At 38.1% G+C, this 23,496-nt stretch overlaps 1 protein-coding gene across 1 annotated transcript in view; it reads right to left on the bottom strand.

Annotated features, from left to right (window-relative positions):
- The window catches only part of LOC124555387 (serine/threonine-protein kinase 16), a 105,380-nt gene that overhangs the window by 39,806 nt on the left and 42,078 nt on the right, over positions 1–23,496 (bottom strand). The window contains exon 2 of the mRNA XM_047129281.1: positions 11,814–12,048. Within this exon, the coding sequence (XP_046985237.1) occupies positions 11,814–12,048 (235 nt within the window). The remainder of the gene's footprint in view (positions 1–11,813; positions 12,049–23,496) is intronic.

The following is a 23,496-nucleotide window of genomic DNA, read 5'->3' on the forward strand; positions in this document are numbered from 1 at the left end:
AGAGCTAGAAGATCTAAAGTTACCATGGGTAAGTGTTTCCCGGCGACGAAGTAAGAAGCCAATACATTTTACCTATGAAGGAAGGGATGAGACAATAGATGACCCAACAAAATGTTACAAGATTCAATTCTACTATTATCCTTTAGATGCAGTAACCACATCTTTGGATGAGAGATTCAAACAACAAAAATCTCATTGTGATTATTTTGGTTTTCTCTAGGACATAGGCGAGCTGAAGAATGCAGCTCCTGACAGCCTGGACACAAAGTGTAGAAACTTCACAGCGATTTTGAAGGATCATGAGTCAAGCGACACTGATGCACTGGAGTTGAGGGAAGAACTAAAAGTACTTTCAACATTGTTGAAGCCTGGAATAGGTCCGCAAGAGACTCTGAAGTTTATAGGAAGACATAATTTTTGCCCTAATGTTAACATTGCTCTGTGAATCCTCCTAACACTACCAGTGACAGTTGCGAGTGGAGAGAGGAGTTTCTCAAAACCGAAATTGATAAAGACATACCTCCGATCAACGATGAGCCAAACTCGTTTGAATGATCTTGCAACAATATCGATTGAGCACGAGCTTGCAGAGGACTTAAATTACACATATCGTGTGAAAGAGTTTGCACAAGCAAAAGCCAGGAAAGTTCGATTTGTCTAGTATTTTTTTAAATTTTTATATTATCATCAGTGCCTTGGTTATTTACTGTGTTGTTTCTCTTTTTGTTCAACATTAAATAGTTATTGTAAATATTATTTTTCAAACCAAATTATCATTAAATTGTAAATATATTTTGTATTCCGTTGAATACATTATCTGTTCACAACCACTGAAAGATGTGTATTTACATTAACTGTAAGTTCATGCCGTGCGGGATTAGCCGAGCGGTCTAAGGCGCTGCAGTCATGGACTGTGTGGCTTGTGTCAACGGACGTTCGAGTCCTCCCTCGGGCATGGGAGTGTGTGCTTGTCCTTAGGATAATTTAGGTTAAGTAGTGTGTAAGCTTGGGACTGATGAACTTGACAGTTAAGTCCCATAAGATTTCACACACATTTGAAAATTTTTGTAAATTCATAAGGCTTATTAAAATTAGCTAGATTTCTTCAATCAGGTTTGACTCCATTTTTGAGCTGATGCCCAGAGACTGTTTTGTACAAATCTGTAGAGAATGTCACCAATCAGTAGCAATTTTTGTTTTTATTTTCCAAATCTACATAGATTTCGGGCACAGTGTGGCTATTCTCAATGCTTTAAGTTATGTTTACATCTATACCGTCATGCTGAACGTAACTGTCAACATGAAGCTTTACATGTAAGCACATATTAAAAGCCTTGAGACTGGCCACTCAGTGCCTGAAAACTAGGTAGATCTAGAAAGTAAAAACAAAAACAAAGATTGCGAATGATTGCTGACATTTCCTACAGATTTGTTTAAATAAAATTCCACAAACGTTTTGTAAAAAAGAAAAAAATGGGGGGAGGGGGGGGGGGGCGGTGGCAATTTAGCAGCTCGCACGGGGCGGCACTTGGGCTTGCGCCGGCCCTGGCCAGGTGGAAAAAGCAAAAAATTAACAAAACACCGATAGCTCAAGAATTATATAAAATATGTCTTCTAGAAGATCAAAGTGGATTAAGAAAAGGCTATCCTGTAGAGATAATATGTTTATAAGTCTTATAGTTTTTGTAAAAGTTTTCAATTGAGTTGATCAGAATTAAACTAGGGGCAATAATGAGCAACAGTAGTTACCTACCACACCTCAGAAGGGCAATCAGTACCTTATACTGTGAAACAAAAATAGTATAAGTGCAAGAGAGAAAGGCATAGCTGAGATAATAATCAATCACGGTAAGAGATGGGAGTGTGCATTTCACACATTTTTTTATTTATACTAACAACGTCCATAAATATCGGAAATCAAACCTAGGAATTAAATCAAATAAAAATACTAATCTACAGGCATTATGATCCGCATATGCTTAAGTAATAATATGAGAGGGTAAACATTATCTACATTTAGCAGTACATGAGTTAAATCAACTATATACAAAATATAATCTTAAAATATCACACATAAGGTGATCGAAGACAGTAATAACAACATATTAATTGAAAACAGGTGTCACATTTTAAACAGCTGGGCTTTGACTTGAGTAATGATTATGATAACTGCACATAAGAGGACTTCAAAAAGTAAGTTACACATGTCAGCCCTCACTAAGACAACTGCGCAACAGGGGTAGCACACAGTTCTGTTGTGGTATAGATAACAGGTGCATCACAGAGCAGGAGTGAAATGGCGTGACAGCTGAAAAATTACTCCAAAGCTGAAGTACACTGGCCAGTAAAATTTTCTGGGCACTACATCTACATTGCACACACATTCACCATAAATATGGACCAAATGCATAATCAAATGATACCAACAACATGACCTCAGCTGCACAGCTGTGATTGATGCTGGTTGGGAATTAAGATCATTAGCACTCACCACAGACAACAATGGCCTGGCACTTGAGGAAATGATTCGCAGCATTTGCAGCAGATTTTCCAACAATGAGGACATTCTCATAGCGGGTGTTGAATGGTTCTGTTACCAAGATGTGGACTTCTATCACTGAGGAATTCAATGATTGGTAGAAATTTCTAATCATTGATAACAGAGACTTGGTGATTATGTTGCAAAATAATGTCATGTATCTGTGGCACTATGGAATGTAATTCAGCATTCAATAAAAGTTACTTGGCCTGCCTTAATAAGTGTAATCTAATAAGTGTAATTTACTTCTTGAAGTCCTGTCACAGACAAAAAGCCCCAAAAGTTTGAAGTAAAATGTGAAACAATAAACATAAATATTTAAGTATAAAACCCAAGAAGATACAAAAATTAAATTTTATACAACTATGGTAATGAAACTTCCTGGCAGATTAAAACTGTGTGCCTGACCGAGACTCGAACTCGGGACCTTTGCCTTTCGCAGGCAAGTGCTCTACCGTCTGAGCTACTGAAGCACGACTCACGCCCGGTGCTCACAGCTTCACTTCTGCCAGTATCTCGTCTCCTACCTTCCAAACTTTACAGAAGCTCTCCTGCAAACCTGCAGGTTCCCAGGAGAGCTTCTGTAAAGTTTGGAAGGTAGGAGAGCACTTGCCCACGAAAGGCAAAGGTCCCGAGTTCGAGTCTCGGTCGGGCACACAGTTTTAATCTGCCAGGAGGTTTCATATCAGCGCACACTCCGCTGCAGAGTGAAAATCTCATTCTGGAACTATGGTAATACCATTACTATTGGGTGGAAGTGAGTGCCAGATCACTGCAACAAAAAGATAAAAGCAAAAAAACGAGCAAGAGAGGTGACTTTTTTTATTTTATTTTTTATTTTTTTATTAGGAGAATGAAGAGCTGAACAAGAAGAAATTAAATTAAAAATGCATGAAAGACTTGAATTGTACCTGCAACTAATGAATACAAAGAGAGATGGAAACAATATATGAGAGAGAGACAGAGAGAGAGAGAGAGAGAGAGAGAGAGAGAAAGAGAGAGAGAGAGAGAGAGAGATAAAAGACTAGTCAAGAAAATCCTGAACTGCAATGTGAAAAGGACATACATAGGTCAGCCAATGACACAACAGAAATAGACTTTGCTAATACGGAATAGGCAGATGCCTATTGCCTACGTGTAAGACAATTTTTTCTTTTTTTTTTTAGTCCCATGCAAGCAAGATGTGCCTAACAAATTCAAGAGGCAACACATAAACAATAACACCAACTAAATAGTTACATTATCTGATATCTTATCTGCCACCATGTTGCAATGGTGTTACGGCTCACACGGGATTTCCCTCAGTGACTAGACTGTTTATGTTTCAGCTATATTTCTCTCCACCTGACTACAGGGCTACAACTGTTAAAGTATGGGCAATTGCTGCACATCTATTATCTTCATATAACTAATAACTTATTTCAGTCACAACTGCAAGAAGTAATTGGGAGTGGTACTGGCCATTAAAGAGCCACCTTTAGACCGCGAGTGTAACACACAACTTTTGTGACGGTGAATGGCTGTGTCAGAATTGAAATACTGGGCACAGATTACAAGGTGCCTATCTCCTTTAAAACTAGATACAAGGAATCAGTGAATATTGCAGTACGACACTCATACAAATAACTTTAGCAACCCCTTGTTGCTCTTTCAAATGCTATCAGTTTGCATTACTTAGTTTTGTATCAGAAAACCTCTCCCCATGAACCATGGACCTTGCCGTTGGTGAGGAGGCTTGTGTGCCTCAGCAATACAGATAGCCATACTGGAGGTCCAACTCCAACAGAGGGGTATCTGTTGAAAGGCCAGAGAGAAGAGAAGCAGCAACCTTTTCAGTAGTTTCAGGGGCAACAGTCTGGATGATCGACTGATCTGGCCTTGTAACATCAAGCAAAATGGCCTTACTGTGCTGGTATTGTGAAAGGCTGAAAGCAAGGGGAAACTACAGCTGTAATTGTTCCCAAGGACATGCAGCTTTACAGTATGATGGCATTCTCTTGAGTAAAATATTCCGGAGGTAAAATAGTCCCCCATTTAGATCTCTGGGTGAGGACTGCTCAGGAGGACGTCGTTATCAGCAGAAACAAAACTGGCATTCCACAGATCGGAGCGTGGAATGTCAGATCCCTTAATCGGGCAGGTAGGTTAGAAAATTTAAAAATGGAAATGGATAGGTTAAAGTTAGATATAGGGGGAATTAGTGAAGTTCGGTGGCAGGAGGAACAAGACTTCTGGTCAGGTGAATACAGGGTTATAGATACATAATCAAATAACAGTAATACAGGAGTAGGTTTAATAATGAATAAAAGGAAGTGAAACATGGACAATAACTAGTTTAGACAAGAAAGGAATAGAAGCTTTCAAAATGTGGTGCTACAGAGGAATGCTGAAGATTAGATGGCTAGATTATGTAACTAATGAGGAGGTACTGAATAGAATTGGGGAGAAGAGGAATTTGTGGCACAACTTGACTAGAAGAAGGGATCGGATGGTAAGACACGTTCTGAGGCAACAAGGGATCACCAATTTAGTATTGGAGGGAAGCGTACAGGGTAAAAATCATAGAGGGAGACCAAGAGATGAATACACCAAGCAGATTCTGAAGGATATGGGTTGTAGTAGCTACTCGGAGATGAGGAGGATTGCACAGGATAGAGTAGCATGGAGAGCTGCATCAAATCAGTCTCTGGACTGAAGACCACAACAACATTAGAAAAAAGTTTCATAGATTTTGCTCCACTTTTCACTTGACTCTAAGGGTCCATTCTATATGATGAATGATTTTCATCTACAATACACAAATACTCTCTCTTCCAAGGTGCACTTTTCAGTTAAAACTTTAACATTGTGAGAGTCACATTTTCACACACATGAAAATAATACCTGAAAGGGTTACTACTAACTACACATTTAGTTTGATTCAACGTTAACCGTTTATTTGTTTATTGTAAAGCATGGGCCTATAGTAAAATACTGTAGTCTAGTCTCTGTATTTGTGTATCATGTATTAAAGTGCTGAGACAGCAGCTTCAGCTTCACATGCTGTGGAATGGAACACTATAAAAAACTGTGAGGCACAGGATGCACTACTTGAATGTACATGGTTTTCGAATAATTCCCCATATCACAATGAATACAGAAGTTATTTAGTTAATTCCATGTTTGAATTATCATTTGCATGATTTCTATCAAATTATGGGGAAGGACTCAATTTGTAAGTTATTTATATATCAACAATTTTCTGTGTTGACTATATTCTGGCCAATTACAGATTGTTAAACACCATGGTGGCTTAAACTGAAAAACAAAAATGGATGTACCAGTCCCAGACACTGCTCATGTTACCATAAAATCCTATAGAAAAGGTGTTACAAGTTTTTAATTAAAAATACACATATACAATAAAATGAATTGTTCAGAAGAAATATTTCAATTTATATTCAAATTCTGCTTTATAACCTGTTATATTTTTAGATAAGAGGTTAAAGATTTTGTACATGCATATTGGAAACTTTTCTGAGTCACTAACAGCTTCAGTTGTGAGTGACTGAGATAGTTTCTACTACTACTGTTGCAGCTGTGGACATGATTATGCTTTTCATAACTGAAAGTATCACTTTAGAAAACTATAAAATTACAAGGAGCCAGAATGGCTACCAGAACTTTCCTTCAGGACATGAATTTCTAGCACCGCTTATAGATGTTCAAGAAAGTAGTCTAGATTCCTTCCTGAGATAGGAAAGATCGACAGATCATTCAAACCTCAAGATCAGAAGCTGATTCACTTGCTTATTAAACTTCACCATTCAATATTTAAAAAATTTGGGATTACAAAATTTCCGTAATAATTGTTATATATTCATTAAGAAATTTTATTTCTCCAATAAATTTAATATGAAAATAACTAGCTAGGATCCTGATAATAATATTCCTCAAAGATGGAGCAGTCACATATAAAAGTGTTCATTGAAGTTCAGCCAATAAACAGGCTGGGATTACTCTACGATATTGGTGAACTAGGCAGCTGCCTAGGATACTCAAATAGGGGCGGTGAGTATATTTTGGGCTGAAATGCAGAAGATTTCAACAAATTGAGTTTTTGTCCACTTTTGTTGGTAGTAGTTTCACCTACTAATCAAAATAATAATTACAAGCATCAGCCAGGTGACACCCAATGACATACAATGGTCAAAACTACAATAATAGGAGCCAGTAGATCTATACTGTCTCCTGGTATGATACTAATTATAATACAGTAAATAGCAAAAGGATACATAAATGTTGAGGAGGTAGTCTTCTGACATTCCCAGTGCTTCGTTCCCTTTATATTAAGCCTACCATGCCGGGCATTGTTCTCCTGGTAATGAACTGAGATGTTTGCAGTCTCATCAGAGACATTTACACAATTATGTTAGTACATATAAATATATGGACATCTGTTTAGTAATTTGCGAGTAAGACTGGTGGATTTGTGTGATTAATCACATGCCATTATTTTACTTCATATCAGTAGTTTTTGCAGTTTTTTTGAGAAATAAATATGACAGAAGTGCATTCTTTATCCTTTCGTATGATAGCTGAAGATAAGTCATTATTATTATTATCTTTACTTTCTCAGACGTTATGTCTGGTTAAAAATGGAAAGTGACGCGGACCTTGATCAAGCGTGACTTCCTTTTAACTGTATGGTATATGTTACATTGCATTCAGGAACTTTCAGGTAATTGAACATGTATCAATAATTACAGATTTCTGTAGTTGTATATATACGTTTGGATGTAGCTTTATTGCATTGATGTACAGGTGGATATTGTGTGGTATGACTCCTGTAGTTTATAGTATAATTGGTATAATGTCAACTTTATCCTGATGCCACATGTCCTTGACTTCCTCAGCCAGCTGGATGTATTTTTCAATATTTTCTCCTGTTTTCTTCTGTGTATTTGTTGTATTGGGTATGGATATTTCGATTAGTTGTGTTAATTTCTTCTTTTTATTGGTGAGTATGATGTCAGGTTTGTTATGTGGTGTTGTTTTATCTGTTATAATGGTTCTGTTCCAGTATAATTTGTATTCATCATTCTCCAGTACATTTTGTGGTGCATACTTGTATGTGGGAACGTGTTGTTTTATTAGTTTATGTTGTATGGCAAGTTGTTGATGTATTATTTTTGCTGCATTGTCATGTCTTCTGGTGTATTCTGTGTTTGCTTGTATTGTACATCCGCTTGTGATGTGATCTACTGTTTCTATTTGTTGTTTGCGAAGTCTGCATTTATCTGTTGTGGTATTGGGATCTTTAATAATATGCTTGCTGTAATATCTGGTGTTTATTGTTTGATCCTGTATTGCAATCATGAATCCTTCCATCTCACTGTATAGATTGCCTTTTCTTAGCCATGTGTTGGATGCATCTTGATCGATGTGTGGCTGTGTTAGATGATATGGGTGCTTGCCACGTAGTGTTTTCTTTTTCCAATTTACTTTCTTCATATCTGTTGATGTTATGTGATCTAAAGGTTTGTAGAAGTGGTTATGAAATTGCAGTGGTGTAGCCGATGTATGTATATGAGTGATTGCTTTGTGTATTTTGCTAGTTTCTGCTCATTCTATAAATAATTTTCTTAAATTGTCTACCTGTCCATAATGTAGGTTTTTTATGTCGATAAATCCCCTTCTTCCTTCCTTTCTGCTTAATGTGAATCTTCCTGTTGCTGAATGTATGTGATGTATTCTATATCTGTGGAATTGTGATCGTGTAAGTGTATTGAGTGCTTCTAGTTCTGTGTTACTCCATTTCACTACTCCAAATGAATATGTCAATATTGGAATAGCATAAGTATTTATAGCTTTTGTCTTGTTTCTTGCTGTCAATTCTGTTTTCAGTATTTTTGTTAGTCTTTGTCTATATTTTTCTTTTAGTTCTTCTTTAATGTTTGTATTAACTATTCCTATTTTTTGCCTGCATCCTAGATATTTATAGGCATCTGTTTTTTCCATTGCTTCTATGCAGTCACTGTGGTTATCCAATAAGTAATCTTCTTGTTTAGTGTGTTTTCCCTTGACTATGCTATTTTTCTTACATTTGTCTGTTCCGAAAGCCATATTTATATCATTGCTGAATACTTCTGTTATCTTTAGTAATTGGTTGAGTTGTTGATTTGTTGCTGCCAGTAGTTTTAGATCATCCATATATAGCAAATGTGTGATTTTGTGTTGGTATGTTCCAGTAATATTATATCCATAATTTGTATTATTTAGCATGTTGGATAGTGGGTTCAGAGCAAGGCAGAACCAGAAAGGACTTAATGAGTCTCCTTGGTATATTCCACGCTTAATCTGTATTGGCTGTGATGTGATATTATTTGAATTTGTTTGGATATTAAGTCTGGTTTTCCAATTTTTCATTACAATGTTTAGGAACTGTATCAATTTAGGATCTACTTTGTATATTTCCAATATCTGTAGTAACCATGAGTGGGGTACACTATCAAAAGCTTTTTGGTAATCAACGTATGTGTAGTGTAGCGACCTTTGTTTAGTTTTAGCTTGATATGTCACCTTGGCATCTATTATCAGTTGCTCTTTACATCCTTGTGCTCCTTTGCAGCAGCCTTTTTGTTCTTCATTTATATATTTGTTCTCTGTTGTATGTGTCATTAATTTCTGTGTAATGACTGAAGTTAATATTTTGTATATTGTTGGTAGGCATGATATGGGGCGATATTTTGCTGGGTTTGCTGCGTCTGCTTGATATTTAGGTTTCAGATAAGTTATTCCTTGTGTAAGTGTATCAGGGACTGTGGAAGGCTCTGCAATGTAACTGTTAAATAATTTAGTTAGATGTGAATGTGTTGAGGTGAACTTCTTTTGCCAGAAATTTGCTATTTTATCTTTTCTAGGGGCTTTCCAATTGTGCGTAGAATTAATTGCTCAGGTAACTTCATGTTGCAAAATTATCACTTCAGGCATTTGTGGTATCATCTTGTATGTGTCTGTTTCTGCTTGTATCCACCGTGCATATCTGTTATGTTGTACCGAGTTTGACCATACGTTGCTCAAGAAGTGTTCCATGTCTGTTATGTTTGGTGGATTGTCTATTTTAATGTGTGTGTTATCTATTGTCTGGTAAAATTTCTTTTGGTTTGTGTTGAATGCTTGGTTTTGTTTCCTTCTATTTTCACTTTTTTTGTATCTTCTAACTCGTTTGGCCAATGCTTGTAATTTCTGCTTCTTTTCATCTTATTGCTCTATCACTTCTTGTTGTGAGATTTTACCTAACCTTTTTTGTTTTTTGTCTGATATTTCATTTCTTATAAATTGTGTTAGCTGTCCGATGTCTTTTCTCAGTTTTTCTATTCTGATCTGTAGCCTGTGTTGCCATGCTGGTTTTGTGGGTTTCTTCTGTGTGTTGGTTGGTTCTGATCTTTGCCTAGTGCGTATATTTACTGTAGTGAGTGCTCCTATATAAAGCAGTAGTTGTAACTATTTCATAGTTGTATTTCCATTTATTTTGTTGTGTATGATTGTGTTGATAGTTGTTATTGTTGTTTCGACTTGTGGGTTACTTGGGGGTCTATGCAAGAATGGTCTAATGTCTGTAGTTGTGTCTTTGTATTCTATATATGTCAGCTGAAATTTTTCTTCGATATCTAACATGTGTGTCACTTCATGTTCTATTTGTGCTTTTTCTGGAGGCTGTCTTAAGATTTCATTTTCCTCTGATTGTTTAATTGATGTGTGTTGTTTTTTGTTTGTTTGCTCTGCGTTGTTTGAGTCCATTACTGTATTTTCTTCTTCTTCTGATTGCACATTATTTTGTTCCAGTATTTGTTGTACTTGTTGTTTGATGTTTTCTAATTCTGACTGGGGTATCCTGTTATTTTTTATTATTACATGGATCTGATCAGCTAGTCGTTGTTCTGTTAAAAATTTTAATTCTGGGTATCTGGTAATAAATGTTGTGTATACTTGTGATCTGTATCCAGTTGTGTTGGTTCCTAAGTTTTTTGCTTGGTAATAACAGAACATGGGGTGTCGGTTAAGTTCATCTGACCATCTCATCCTCTGTCTTTGTTTTCCTTCTAGAGTGGTTGCAGGAAGCATATACCGCAAAACACCTCTATTTGGATTTAAATCATTTTCCGTGTGGCTAGCAGTGTCGTTACCATTGTGGACGGGAGTAAGGTTCAAGCGACGTCCCCGACCATGACAGCGCTTGTCCGAGGCTTCATTAGTTCTGTCCTGAACCAACTAATCACACTAAAAGGGGGCTTAGCCCTATTAGTGGTTTGTTCTTTTCGTCACCTTCTATGACTGGCAGAACATACCGAAGGCCTACTCTTATTATTATTACTCTACTACGCCAATGTCTCCTACATCATAACTGTTGTATTATTCATCACAACAACACATAATGTTGCTATTTAGGGTTTGTTTGTTTGTTTGTTTGTGTGTGTTGGTGGTTTGTAGGTCAATAGTAATAATACACAATGGCTGCACCTGAGGACAAGATGATGTATAGTCAAACAGGAATTTGCAGATTCTGTGAGATATTGGTAAACTAAGCATTACTCAGGAATGTTTTCAGAATGGAGAGTTTTTAGTACTGGTGTATTCCTTTCCATGTGAAAAAGAGGGTGTGTCACATTGAATAATCAAAGTCGCTAACAAATAATTTGATGAACAAGACAAAGAACTGAGACTGACCTCAGTAACACAAGGACGTACCCAGGATGAATTTTGAGGAATACTAGGGGAGAATGGAGACATTGGTACACACACAATATAGTGAGCTATTTGGCTGTTGAGCTTAATGAAGACACTTGAACTTCTGCTGGAAGGTCACTTAATATTCTGGTGGTGAGGAGATGGAATTATGTTAATTATTTCAGATTGAGCTATTAAGTAACTTTGTACAGAGTAATAACAGTCAATTCAGTCATGGCCCAAAATAGGCCTTTGGTGGAAGGAAAAAAAAATTAAAAAAAAGAAAGGATGCATTCTAATTATGTTCGTGCAGCTGACGCATATAATTTGATATAAACTGAAAATGCTGTATGTCAGCACAGTGTGTAACTAGCGTAAATTAGTTTCTGAAGCTCAATAGCATAAATAAGTTCATCACCACATTAGTGCACTTAATGGTATTACCATTACATAGTTTTCTAGTGTGTGGCTGGTAACAAACTGCACCCTAAATAAAATGGCACCATGTGCTCATTACAATGCTAAAAGTTATGATTTATTTTGGGTTACTTAAAATTTTGCTTACCTTATAATATGGTAATAAAATGCAAACTTCACTGGTATAATTAGAAAAAGCATCAGCTTCACCAGACACACCAGAATCTAAACATTCAATAACATTTGGATGCTTAATGAGTCCATAATATGCAACCTCCTGCAAAGCTTTCATTTGATCTTCTTTCGCATGGCAGACAATTTTCTTCAAAACACACAATCTGTGTGATTTACTGTCTTGGACAAGATAAATTGAACTAAACCCACTGAAACAAAAAAAAAAGGCATGGATAAATATATATGCATATACACATTGGAAAGGGACACTATAATGGGTTCTATGAACATGTGGATTAAATTCAGAAATGAGAAATGTTAAGCGGAGAATTAAAATACTTGGATACACATTAAAAGAGCACATATTTTAAAAACAGGGTATCAAAGAAAGGTTCCAAACTCAGGGCATATACAGGCTGAACCAGAACTCCACCGACAAACTTTCAGAGGCTGTTCAGGGATACGTTCTGAGTAATTTGGTATAAGGGAACCATGGTCTCTGACAGCTTGTACAGAGTAATAATACGATTACGATTCATTCATTTTGTCATCCCAGTTACCGTCAGTTACGTGAAAATATCTTCTCAATACTGAAAAACACTGAAATATGCAGTCGCCAAAATGTAAAACACAAATACATCATAATACAACAACCATCGCCTGCAAAAAGTCTGCGATGTGGTTGTCACTGCTGCAACATGAGCTCAGCGTGCCATCATTGTGTCACTCTTGCACTGCATTCAACAAACCCATACACGAGGTGCACATCAGCCACCACTTCATCAGAAGACCTATCTGTATTGCTGTGTATCACTGTAACTGGACAAATAACAGTTCAATAAAAACTAATCCACAACATATCTGAATAAAAGTGAAAAGTGAAAAAGGCGAAGAGTAAAGTGTGCCTTACTGTTATCAAAAGCTAGTATCATGAGTAAATGGAACAACTTTGTTTTCAAGACACACAGGGCATACCACTAAAATTTTGTACTGCTGTGCAGAGATTTTCAGTGCAATACTTGTGCAAAGATAAATGGGGATACGAAATTTGATGAAACAATTACTCTGTAAAGACCCACTGGAGTCCAAAGGTTCCTTAAAACAAAATACTCAGAAAATATCCCCGAACACCAGCTGAAAGTTTGCCAGTGGAGTTCTGGCTCATCCTGTATGTCTATGTGTAGACACCACAAGACACCTTACACTGTGCAGCTGCAAGTAGCTCTGTATCATTGTCCTTTTCTCAGTTCCCTGTTCCACTTGCAAATTGAACACACACAGAATTTCTTAACCTGAGTATAATACGTACATAAAGATTTGTGGTACATTTTATTATTGACAATGTGATGTACTGTTTGACAGCATTGACACAGAATGCACCTTATATTATTTGATACCAAAGTTTTAATATTGCCATGTAAGGCATTATTAATGACTTTGGGATACCTGGCTATGATATGAAATTTGAAACCAGTAGTGGATAAAGAAGTATTTATTAGCAGCTCTTGGCAGTTGAACTATGTTGTACAATATAAATGTTCGATGTTGACTACTCATGTAACCTAGTGTATGCTGTTTTGTCATACATCTGCTTGACACAAATATTTTCCTACCATTCTTAATGTCTATTTTAAAACCTGTAGTCATTGATGTTATAAGAGATTTATGGTTACTGATTGCCTTAAATGAATCAGATAGTTTACGTCTGTTTGCCAAATGATGATCTATGATGCTGCTACTCAAAAGCTACTTTTATAGTTGCTCAAGGTAATTTTCAGATATGATGTTTAGTATAATATAATGAAAATCCGCATCCCTACTACCTGCTCTGATAATGTGTGTCTCACGGTCTATAGCTGATAAGCTGAAATCTGCCCTTACTACCACAGCGTGAGCAGGAAATTTACACCTTACATTCTCCAAGTTTTCCCTGGATCATTCTGCAAGTTAGTGGTCTAGCGTACAATTGTCATTTTTGACTCAACTTTTGACACTTACCTTCACCCTAATTATTCTACATTTGAACAGTAGAAAGTCAAATGTTCTAAGTGCCAAATCTCATATTTGTCAGTAGAATAAAAAAAATCAATGTACCTCTTTTTGTGCACAATCTATTCATATCCAAAAAAATTGAGAATGTATTCTGATACCATAGAATTATGCTGCTCACCTCATCACTGTAAAATAAGGAGACAAATTAGAAAATAAATAATTTATTAAGAACATTCCAGGTGCCATATCAGAGAACAGACTGCTTCTAAGTGCCAATAAGTTTATGTTTCAAGTGCCATTAATATTGAGACACTACATTTTATGTGTGATACAAGAACAGAAATACAGCAATAATATTTTAACAATTAGAACTGTTGTCAACAAAAACCATTTCTCACTGATTTTAAATTTTTTCGTGAGAATAATAAAATTAAATTAAAAAAAAACCTTTCAGTATTGACATATATTTCTTACACAACTCCATTAACTGTTGCAAAGTTTGCTGTAAAACTTCCTGTGCTGCTGAGGAAGAAAAGGCAACACCTTCAAGAGGTCTACTGTTTTGGAACTGGTAAACATGGGTCGTCTTTCAAATAAAGTATGGGATGGCATAATCTGCCACCATCCTTTCTCTATTGAATACATTTACATTTTTCAGTTCTTCTGCTATAAAATAAGAATTGTTAATAGATATTTGAGATGGGTGAGATGCTGTGATCATACTGTTTTTTACTTTTTTTACTATTTTAGAAACCCAAATTCTCTCCTTCTGTCATAAAGGTGTTTTACTGACACAAATAAAAGCTTAATGGAGTCTGCTTACTACACAAACTGTGCATCAACTAAATGGAAGAGACCTCGATGCATAACACTTGGAATTCCAGAGGGATGCACTGCTTGGCACAAAGACCGTGTGCTATCTGGTAATGAATGTTTGTAACATTTTCTCTATGATTTGGCACTTGGAATAAGTCTAGGGATATGTAACAGAATACCAAGTACACAATAGCACTGACAACATGTTTTGCGAAAAACTGGCACTCAGAATGTTTGACATTTTCACTCTTCATTTGCAACCTGTACCACTATCACTAAATATGATGGAGTTGTTTATTATAATAAACATTTTGTCACCACTGGACTCCAGAATATGCTTCTAGTACTTATCCCAATCACAATTTAAGCTTACACTATGCTTCAGTTCTGGTACTCATAGCACTTTTTTGCTAACGCTGTTAACTTTATGGGAAGGGTTAGTTTGCAGCAGCACTTCACAGTATAGGACAAAATGGATTCACTTTGTGAGCTTGATTTCCTAGGGTTTCCTTTCTTCACTGAATGCTGAAGACTTGTGAAACCAGATCACATGATACCTACTGACATTTACACACAATAGTGGCAATGAGCACAGAGTTCTAGATTCACACTATTTTGCCTGATGCTTACAGTTTGCAGTGTTGTGGCCATATAGTTGACATTTTAAGATGCCTCATTAGGTTGGATACATAGTCACACCTCAAGATGGATAAAACCAGATCTGACATATTCTGGTAACATTGGTGTGTTGAAGTTGCAACTGTATTATGTTTCTTACAGCTATAACACTTCTTTCTAGTCATCTTTTAACTCTTTTGATACCCATCCCCATTATGTCTTGTTGTTTTTGGGGGGAAGGAGACCAGACAGCGAGGTCATCGGTCTCATCGGATTAGGGAAGGAAGTCGGCCGTGCCCTTTGAAAGGAACCATCCCGGCATTTGCCTGGAGCGATTTAGGGAAATCACGGAAAACCTAAATCAGGATGGCCAGACGCGGGATTGAACCGTCGTCCTTCCGAATGCGAGTCCAGTGTGCTAACAACTGCGCCACCTCGCTCGGTCCCATTATGTCTCTTCATAACAAAACAAAATCGCTGAGGTTAAGAGAGTTGTGAAACTCTATAGCTACAGGGTATTCACCAAGCAATATCCTCCCTCCCCTTTTTTTTAATTTTGTGACTTGCAGAGACATACATGCTTCTGCAAGGAATGTTCCATTTCCAAGCCTTTTAACTGACTTAAGGATTCCTACCACACAATGGAAAGCAATTTGAATATAAAAAGGTAAGACCTCTCATCATGTTGTAATATCAGAAAAAACACTGTGATACAGTACACATTCTGTTACCATTCATTTACTTCTCGACGACTGTCATTCTTGGAGGGCATCTTTCAAACATCTTTTGAGTTCTTGGTTGCTTTGGTTTTATTCTCCCATTCTCCCAAATGGCACTCCCATACCATTGGAGGTTTTGTTAGTTTGTAAGATCAGAATCATTAAGATACTACTTGGAGCTGGGAAGTACAAACTAATCCATCAATGATGTATATTTTATATTTCCATTTTCACATAACAGCAAAACTTGTAGCACCTGAATAAGAAGACTGGCTCAATCACCGAAATATTGTACAAAAATGGAAACACAAAATTGGTTGAAAACCTGGAAGTACATCATCATTAATGAATCATGCTGAAAATACCTGAGAGAACACAAATTGATTCATTACACAACTGATGTGTGGCAGATGCACCAGAGCATTTTGTATCAACAGCCATTATTATAGTCTCATTAGCATACAGCACATTTTGTGGTATTCACCATCCTCAAAATCCAAGCAGCTGAGCCAAGAACCCCAGTCCCTATGATACAGTGTTCCACCACTGCACAACATGAAAGTTACTGAAGCATGCACAGTGCTTACAGATAGAGAGCACTGACAGTTCTTGCTATCTCTAGGTCAGGAACTTCAGGTTTACCAAATCAGTACCTAGCCAAAACCAGAATGGTTCCCAGAGTTTCTCACTATTTGGCATGACCCAGGAGTTACGTGTGGCTATCAAATGTCAGACACAGAAAGCTTTACCTTCTCCACCAAATAAAACAGAGAACTGTTATCTACTGATGTTGGATTTGAGTATCTTTTAACAGATTTGCATGTCACTGCATTTTACTTAGGTGTGGTCCCTTTTGTATCCCAGTGTGGTGTCCCAAATGTTCATGTGCATCATCCTGATTAGATCTTCAAAGTGTAGCATTATGTTTGCATTTTTATCGAAGACTATCAAAATGAAAGCAATGAAGGAAGGAAGGAAGCATACAGTGGATGTCCTGCAGAGGTAAAGGTTATTAGAGACAGAACACAATCACAGCTGTTTAAAAGATTGGGAGGGAAATCAGCTGTGGCCTTTCAAAGGGATCATCCCAGTGTTTTCCAGCAGCAATTTAGGGAAATAATGGAAAACTTAAATCTGAATGGCCAGACATGGATATGAACTGTCATCCTCTTGAATGCTAGTCCAGGGTAGTAGCCACTGTGCCACCTTGCTTGATGAAATGAAAGTGAGAAATAGGACGAAATCCAATGAAAATACATAATTCATTCCAGTTAAACAGCACCAAAGTGGGCAGCACATTGACACTGTAACAAACCTACAATGAATGAGACACTCCATAGAGACTAGGAGTTCAGTTCCAATCACTGGACAACACTCTAGTGGTCAAAAGCTTTAACCACAAAACAAGGTGGTGAACATGGCTACCACTACCAAGATTTTAACCCATAACCTATGGTTTGAGCACTGTTACACTACCATGCACTAGATGATACACATATGCTAGGTGGGTCACAGGGCCTTCAGGTTACATATACGGTAAGTCTCTTCTACATACTTAAAAAACAAAGATGTGAGCCTAGTATGCTACCTTGCTCAGTTAACACAAACAATAAATTGTCCTCAAGTTACATGGAGGGTTGGCCTCTTCACTGAGCTGAAGGGGGAAAGTGTGAAAATTTGATGCACTACTCATAGTACATCCATCATAACAAATTCTACCTAGGCTTTTTACTTGCACAGAGTACTACATGAAGACCATGATGGGTGCTTGATGTACTGACTGTGAGGCTGGAACTAGATGTGCAATTAACTATTGGTTCATTTCATTGATTTCAGTTTTAATGATCCTTACTTTCAGTCACATTTTCTTCAACCAACCCATGACCAAATGCCAAGATGAAAATGTGGCAGCTTATAGAAGGTCGGCAACATGCATTAACAGGGACAACTGCAAGCCACACTTTCTTCTGCTTTAGTTAACTCAGTTTCATTTTCTGCATGGTCTGGCAGCAGAAATAATATCCCCCCTGCTTTGAACAAGTAGAAGAATGTAAGCGTAGATTATTTTACCCCTGAAATGACTTGTCGATAACTGATGAAATAAGAGCACACATGAATTTCATTATGAAGTTGTATTCATCCTACTGTTTTCAGAATGAGAAGCAGCTCTAAGTAACAGATCAAGAATTATTTTGATACACAAATTATCACACTAAAAGAGCACTATTCTTAGATCTGTTTACACACAGTATAATGAACATCTACATCTACCTCAATACTCCATAAGATATCTGAGGGTTTCTGGTAGAGGGTACTTCTGATACCACTAACTGATCCCCACTTCCCTGTTCCACTCACGAATGGCATGTGGGAAGAATAATTGTCAATAAGTCTCTGTACTGGCTATAATTTCTTGAATTTTTTCATCGTGGTCATTTCGTGAAACATGCTGTCTGACACTTTGCGGAAAGTAGTCTCTTGAAATTTCAATAACAAACCCCTTTGTGATGCGCAACACCTCTGCTGTAGCATCTGTCAATCTCTGTAATATTCTCGCACCAACTAAACGATCCCGTGACAAAACGCACTGCTCTTCGTTGGATCTTCTCTATCTCCTCTATCAGTCCTATCTCGCAAGTGTCCCAGACTAATGAACAATACTCAATAATTGGCCTAACAAGTGCCTTGAAGCCACTTCTTTTGCGTGTGAGTTACATTTTCTTAAGATTCTTCCTGTGAATCTCAGTCTGGCATCCGCTTTTCCCACTATTTGTTTTATGTGGTCATTCCACTTAAGCCTATTCTGAATAGTTACACCAACATATTTTCTGATATACACTGTTTCCTGCAGTTTGTCATTAATAGTGTAGTTGTACAGCACTGAGTTTTTTTTCCTATGTATACACAGTATGTTACATTTATTTACATTTAGGGTCAACTGCCAGAGATTTCACCATTCATCTATCTTCTGTAGGTAATTTTCAAATCAGAAGCATCTTCAGGTACTGCTATTTTCTTATAGAAGTGAAGGCCTAAAGAGCTTCTGGCCTTCTTTTGTATTTCACTAAAATATAGTTTAAAATGCTTTTTTATCTTAGAATGTGCTCCACTAATCATGTTAATTGCACCTAACATGCTACACATGGCTCCTATGTTATTCCAAGTGCCAAGCCTCTCAGGGAGCTCAGTAAGGAATGAATGAGTTTGGACTTGACAAACTTTTAGTTCCCAGAGGTGAGTGCTGGTCAGCACTGCCAGCCCCTTGTTACTGTGGTCTCTAGGTACACTTTAGCAACCAAGGTTTGTTGTACTGACAGAGTGTTGTAATACAGGAAATGGGATTTAACTTCTTGGATAGTGAGAATGGTACAAACCTCTATAAATACCTCTCACCACAAGGTGAGCCAGGTCCCAATGGGATGGATTTGTTCTGAAGCAAAATAGTTGTTAGTTGACAACCTATGGGACATCTGGCACATCCCAGTTTTATTTGGCTGGTTAAGCTACATAGGACAATGCCTGAGTCAACTAGTAATTCCTTAGTTTCTCATGGTGGTGAAATGGATCTATTCTCACACAGTTAGAACACTTTGAATGAGGTGGGCATTCTGTCTTTGAGTAATAGCACCCAATCAACAACAAAAATTCATATGTAGTCTTCTTGTGGAAACTAAAAGAATACCGTGGAAGTGTTTAAAGCAACAGAGACCATTTACATCATAAAGTGTATCTTATAGTGAAAGGAGAGAAGGGGACAATGGGGTAGCTCTTCTTTTTATATATAGACACACACACATACAAAGTCTCTTATGGATTTGAGGCATTTTGTCATTCATATTGTGTGTAATGACAAAATGCCTCAAATCCATAAGAGACTCTGTAATGGGTATCTGACTGAAATATCAGCATACTGGCAAACAGAATATATTCCTAAATGGAAGTTGGGTATCCTTTCATTACTGAAACATACAATATACTTTATTTCAGCAAATATTCTGTGCTCTGCAGTGACAAAAGGAATGGCCTGAGGATGGTGTTGCAGATGTAAGAATATATAATGAAATAAGTGAACAGTATGCTGAGGAAAATGACAATCTCTGTAAAAATATTTCATTCGCTCATGTAAGGAAAGCCAGGCTTCCTGTACCATAAACTATGGTCATATTCCATGTGGTGCAATCAACAGTTACATTATATTTACAGTATGCACGTGTAGAAAGGACAGGGAATTTCTGAAAAGTGTGGTAACGTAGCAGATCAAATAATGGATTCTGTGTTCATTAGCACAATGTTTCCAGTAAGACATAACCAAATAATGGCAGCAGAAGAAAGCACTTTCAAGGCTGCACTTGCTTAAAAGGCACCAACTACCAAACCAACACAAAAGATATGGAGAACATCAGCAGGCTATGAAAGAAGAAAACCAATGGTACACCGAAAATTCTGCTAGTCACACCAAATCATAAACAAAAATGAACTAATGATAGTTCCAGAACCATAAGATTCAGTTACTGTTCAATGAATGATTTATTTATTACTTAGCTTATGGCAACTAAAATTAAAAAGTTTATTACAGTTAGGAGTCCAGGTTCTTTAAGAAATCAAAAACATCAGGTGTGACATGGTTGAAATAAATATTCTTTCTCAACTAGATACCTTCTGATGGGACACTCAGAGCAATATGCCCAACACTCTCACTTTTAATTCCAAACACTGGTAGCTGATTGCTGGATACCCCATTTTACTGATGAGGCAGCACAACTTGCAGTTTTTAGGCTCTCCAAGTCCAACTCACAGTGGGTGAGATAGGTCACATCCCAGAGGTACCACACTCTTTTAAACTTATTTCATTTCACTTACTTTTCAGATCGAACATGTTTGTAGATTCAATCAGTCCTCTAAAATATTTAAGTATGTTTAGAAAGTTTTACAGTCCAACTGGGCATTTGCAAGGTTACTGCACTGGTGGAATCAGTACACTTCAGTTTTTGTCATGTTAGGACAAAGTCTCCATTCTTATGAAGTAGTGACCTAGACCAGCTTGGTCATACACCAGTGCCTGTTCAGTGGTAGAAATAGATTGATTTTTTGTATCTTGGATTCAATCATTTACATACTCAAAATTGCAGCTTAACAGGTCCAGATGGTAATACATACACACTAAAAAAAATCCACAGCACCACAAAGGAATTATCTGAATGGGATGTAAATTGGTAAAGGTGATGTAAATTTATGGACAAACAAATGACTACAATTTCTGAAAATTGGATGATTAATTCAAGAGAAAGAGCTTCACAAATTGAGCAAGTCAGTAATGCACTGGTCCACTTCTGGCCCTTATGCAAGCAGTTATTCAGACTGACAATGACACGTATAGTTTTTGGATGTCTTCCTGAGTGATATCGTGCCAAATTCTGTCCAACTGGTGGGTTAGATCACCAAAATCCTGTTGGAGGGTCCCCCCCCCATAATGCTCAAAATGTTCTCAACTGAGGAGAGATCTGGCACCCTTTCTGGCCTAGTGATGGTTTGGCAAGCACGAAGACAATCAGTAGAAACCTCGCTGTGTGCGAGTAGGCATTATCTTGCTGAAATGTAAGTCCTGGATGACTTGCCATGGAGGGCAACAAAACAGGACATAGAATATCACTGACATACTGCTGTGAAAGTGCTGCGGATTACAACCAAATGGGACCTATTATGAAAAGAAATGGCATCCCAGACCATAGCTCCTGGCTGTCAGTTCGCATGGTAGGCGACAGTCATGTTGGTACCCCACCGCTGTCCACGACGTCTCCAGACATGTCTTCAGCTTGGAATCTCATTGACTGGAGTACGCCTGGAATCTCACTGACTGGAGTGGAATTGTCTTCAGTGATGAGTCCAGCTTGGAACCGATCCCAGATGACCAGCGAAGACATGTCTGGAGACACTCTGGACAGTGGTGGAATACCAACCTTACAGTCACTCGCCATACGGTCCGACAATCAAGAGTAATGGTCTGAGGTGCCATTTCTTTTCAGAGCTGGATCCCTTTGGTTGTCATCTGTGTAACCCTCACAGCACAGCGATATGTGATGACATTCCACACCCTTTATTGTTGCTCTTCATAGAAATTCATCTTGGGGCTTACATTTCAGCAACATTCTGCCTGCCCACACACGGTAAGGGCTTCTGTTGCTTGTCTTCATGCTTGCCAGGCCAATTTGGCATGATATCCCTCAAGAAAACATCCAGAAACTCTATCAACCAAAGCCAAGCTGTTTGCATAAGGGCCAGATGTGGACCAATGTGTTATTGATTTTCCCAGTTTGTGAAGCTCTTTCTCTTGAATAAATCATCCAATTTTTTCTGAAACTGTACTCATTTGTTTCTCTATACATGTACATCACATTTACTGATTTCTGTCATATTTGGATAACTCCTTTGTGGTGTATCATCTCTCTCTCTCTCTCTCTCTCTCTCTCTCTCTCTCTGAGTGTATATAAAGAGCAGTTGAGCAAGAATGGATCCTTGAGTTAGACCAGTACTTAGTTTGCATTATGGCTTGTTTTTTGGGCACTCTCGCATGGAGGAGCACCGCACACCTGTAGTCTCCTTGATGAACCGAAGTTTGTCGGGGGAAGGCAGGGTGCGCCATTCAGAATCCCAAGCACCAAGGGCTTTTTGCCGCAATACCAACTGGAAATCACATTCTGGAAGGCCAATCTCTAGGGCTGGGGCACTAATAGCCTGTTTGGCCAGCCTGTCAACACGTTCATTACCCAGGATGCTGATGTGACCCAGGGTCCACACAAAAACCATGATGCAGCCGCAACGGGCTAGAGTATGGATGGACTCCTGGATAGCCATCATCAGATGAGAGCGAGGAAAACACTGGTCGATAGTTTGTAAATCACTTAGGGAGTCACTACATATGACAAAGGACCCACCTGAGCAGGAGAGGATATACTCTGCAGCGCAAGAGATGGCTACCAGCTCCGCAGTGAAAGCACTGCAGCCAGCCAGCACTGAGCGTTGTTCAGAATGATCCCCAAGAGTAATAGCATAACCAACTCGACCAGTAACCATCGAACCATCGGCATAGACCATGTCAGAGGCGTGAAATGTGTCAAGGATGGAAAGAAAGCAGCGGCGGAGGGCCTTAGGAGGGACTGAGTCCTTCGGGCCCTGTGCCAAATCCAGCCGAAGGCATAGGCGGGGCACACATCACAGGAATAATCATATATGGGCCTGTAAAAGAGGTGGAACAGGGAAAAACTCAGTCCCAGAGAGAAGAGCCCGGGTGTGAACCACGATTGTACACCCTGACCGGGGCCGCTGTTCTGGAACATGGACGACTGAGTTGGGGAAAAGGAGACAGTAATTTGTGTGCCCGGGCAAGCTACAAACATGTGCAGCATAAGCAGCCAGTAGTTGTTGGCACCGCATCTGCAATGGAGGGACACCAGACTCCACAAGTATGCTGTTTACAGGGCTTGTGAGGAAAGCTCCAGTTGCGAGTTGGATCCC

The sequence above is a fragment of the Schistocerca americana genome, chromosome X (genome assembly GCF_021461395.2).
Source record: "Schistocerca americana isolate TAMUIC-IGC-003095 chromosome X, iqSchAmer2.1, whole genome shotgun sequence".
Classification (NCBI taxonomy): Eukaryota; Metazoa; Arthropoda; class Insecta; order Orthoptera; family Acrididae; genus Schistocerca; species Schistocerca americana.